The sequence below is a fragment of the Coenobita brevimanus genome, chromosome 70 (genome assembly GCF_032717465.1).
Source record: "Coenobita brevimanus isolate Jiangsu-jjx chromosome 70, ASM3271746v2, whole genome shotgun sequence".
In the NCBI taxonomy this organism is placed as follows: Eukaryota; Metazoa; Arthropoda; class Malacostraca; order Decapoda; family Coenobitidae; genus Coenobita; species Coenobita brevimanus.
Genome location: NC_137023.1, coordinates 14,128,487 through 14,131,424, shown reverse-complemented (window position 1 = coordinate 14,131,424; position 2,938 = coordinate 14,128,487). Strand labels below are relative to the sequence as shown.

Here is a 2,938-nt window from a genome sequence, read left to right as displayed (position 1 = left end):
CTGCAGCGAGGAATAAACAGTAAGGATGAGAAGGCAAGGAGTTGAGGCAGTATTGGACGCAGAAGAAACTAAACAGAAGCACACGTGGTTTAGAGGAAACTTCAAGGAGCAATATACATGAAACTTACGCCATAAGACCCATGGAAGAACAGCACGTAGCCTGAGAAAATGACATCTACATTTCAAATAACCGGCGAGGGTAGGAGGGTGGAGTGCAGACTATCAAAGGAAACATCGTTCATCAAGTACTTAATTAACCGGGACATAGCTGGGAGGGAGCATGGAAAATATATGTTTAGAGACAGATGGTGCCTGAGAAACATTTTATTTTTTTTTTTTTTGTCCTTTGGGCATAGGCTTAACAGCATGTTCCCAAGCCCAAGTAATCCTCCTACGTACCATAAACCTCTGCATATATCTATCTATCTATCTATCTACCTATCTACTTATCTATATATATATATATATATATATATATATATATATATATATATATATATATATATAGATATAGATATAGATATATATATATATATATATATATATATATATATATATATATATAGATATATATAAAACAGAGGGAGGAAAAACACACGAATAAAAAAAAAACTAATCCATACACCAGATTACTGGTATCCTCTGTTCATAAAATATCTGTAACAGTTTGACTTGAATAGTTGTAGGTTGAAGATTGGAGGGAAACAACTCGGGGCAAGCGAGTTCCAGAGATATGCACTTCGGAGAATGAAAGAATTCTGATGGGCAAATGTTCTGTAATATGGCTGAGTGACATTCCAGTCATGAGCGCTACCAAATGCCCGTGTAGCACGAGGGATGGCATGGAGATGTGGCACAATGGACGCAAATTCGTCTGAGCATTTGCAAAAAAGAAATCTGTAAAATAATGCACGGGAGGCAACATTCCTTCTTACTTATAGGGGACGTAGTTTATTTGCAATAGCAGGGTTAGTAATAATTCTAACAGCTTTGTTCTGAATTATGCATAGTTGTTTTAATGCAACCTCTCCACATCCATTCCACAAGGATGAGCAATATTCAAGCTGAGAGCGCACATGGCTCTTATAAATTATAGCTAACTGCTCGTCAGAAGTTACGGACTCTGTACAATAATCCAAGTTTCTTTGAGGCGGTTTTAGCAAGTGATCTAACATGAAAGGTCCAGCTGAGGGCACCGTTAAGTGAGACGCCGAGAATTACAATGCTTTTGGAGATGGGAATAATTGTAGCACTGAAGGTAATATAAGAATCTGGCAATACCTGTCTATTAGTAAATTGTTTATATTTACAGTAATTTTACTAGCATTAAATGAGGCAAGGTTGTTTTGTACCGATTCACTGATCGTAGATAAGTCTTAATTTATGGAGATGGCTGTACAAAGTTTAAAGTTAGAGATATCAGACTTTGTAAATGGGTGTCTGAGTGTGATTGAAGTATGAAGTGTTGAGTTACCTGCATATGAATGGATGGGATTGTGGGTGTGAGATAAGAGATCATTGATATGAACGAGGAACAGGGTTGGCGCCAGAACTTATATATGTGTATATCTATCTTTCTATTTATCTATCTATCTATCTATCTATCTATCTATATATATATATATATATATATATATATATATATATATATATATATATATATATATATATATATATATATATATATATATATATATATATATATATATACACGAGGTGCATTCCAGAAGTTTTGAGACTTTTGGAAGAGGCACTTCTAACTGTCCTAGAGTATTGTCACTTTAATATATCATTACTATACATCTAATAAGCTAACATGCCAAGTTTTGTTTTTCCCGGTTGAAGGAGACGGCTGTTGCAGCACTTTAAACACACCCAACTTTACACCGCTTGTCACAGCTGACTAGTTCGCAAAATGCAGTCGGGACGTGAGGACAATTTAGAAGCTCGCTACGCAATAAAATTTTGTGTTAAACTGAGCAAAAACGCTACAGAAACTTGTGAAATGATCCAGACTGCTTATGGATTAACTTGTACGAGCAGAGCATCTGTTTTTCGATGGCACAAGAGGTTCCATGACGGCAGAGAGGAAGTGAGAGACGATGAGGGATTCGGGAGGGAGAGGGACGTCAGAACGCCAGAGCTGGTTGAGAAAATTCGCAATTTCCTGGACGAGGACCGTCGTGTATCTAAGCAGACAATACGTACACAGTTTGGAGTCGGTGTGGCAACTGTACACAGAATTATTCATGAAGATCTGAACATGCGCAAAATTTGTGCAAAGTTTGTTCCCAGTGTGCTCAGTGACGAACAGAAGGAAAGACGTATTGGCGACAGCAGGGAGATGGTTGAGCTCATTACCTCGAATCCGAGTGCTCTTGGGTCTCTGGTGACCTGTGACGAAAGCTGGATCTACTGTTATGATCCAGAGACCAAGAGATGGAGTTCCCAATAGAAGCATTTTGACTCCTCCTGATCCAAGAAGGCCAGGCAGAGCAAGTCCACTGGAAAGCTCATGATGATCTCCGACAGCAAGGGCATCATCTACATCCACTGGGTTCCCTCCGGCCAGACGGTCAAGAAAGAATACTACGTGGAGGTTTTGAGGGAGTTCAGGAAAGTTTTCGTCGCAACAGGCCAGAGCTCTTCAAATCGGGACGTTGGCACCTGCACCAGGACAATGCACCAGTCCACAATTCCATCCTGATGACCAACTATTTGACAGAGATGGGCGTCAAGACTGTCCCTCACCCTCCCTATGGTCCAGATCTTTTATTTTCTATGCGAGGAAGAAGGAACCAAAGGCCTTGAGCCCGCAATAACAGTTCCCTCCAAGAGAAAAACAAAATACAATAGAAAACCAAATGAAAGACTGATCATAGGCAGCAGGAAATACAGACAGAGGGAGACAGTTCCAAAGTTGACCTGTTGCATAAAT

The 2,938-nt window shown here is 39.4% G+C and overlaps 1 protein-coding gene across 1 annotated transcript; it reads left to right on the top strand.

Annotated features, from left to right (window-relative positions):
* The first annotated feature begins 1,915 nt into the window (after nucleotides 1–1,915).
* On the top strand, nucleotides 1,916–2,455 carry LOC145406392 (protein GVQW3-like). The gene has a single exon (XM_080277555.1). The coding sequence runs from the start codon at nucleotides 1,916–1,918 to the stop codon at nucleotides 2,453–2,455; it is 540 nt and encodes a 179-aa protein (XP_080133681.1).
* The last annotated feature ends 483 nt before the right edge of the window (nucleotides 2,456–2,938 follow it).

Bases quoted from the DNA above. Each gene is read 5' to 3' on its own strand.
- LOC145406392 (XM_080277555.1), top strand. From the start codon at position 1,916: ATGCAGTCGGGACGTGAGGACAATTTAGAAGCTCGCTACGCAATAAAA.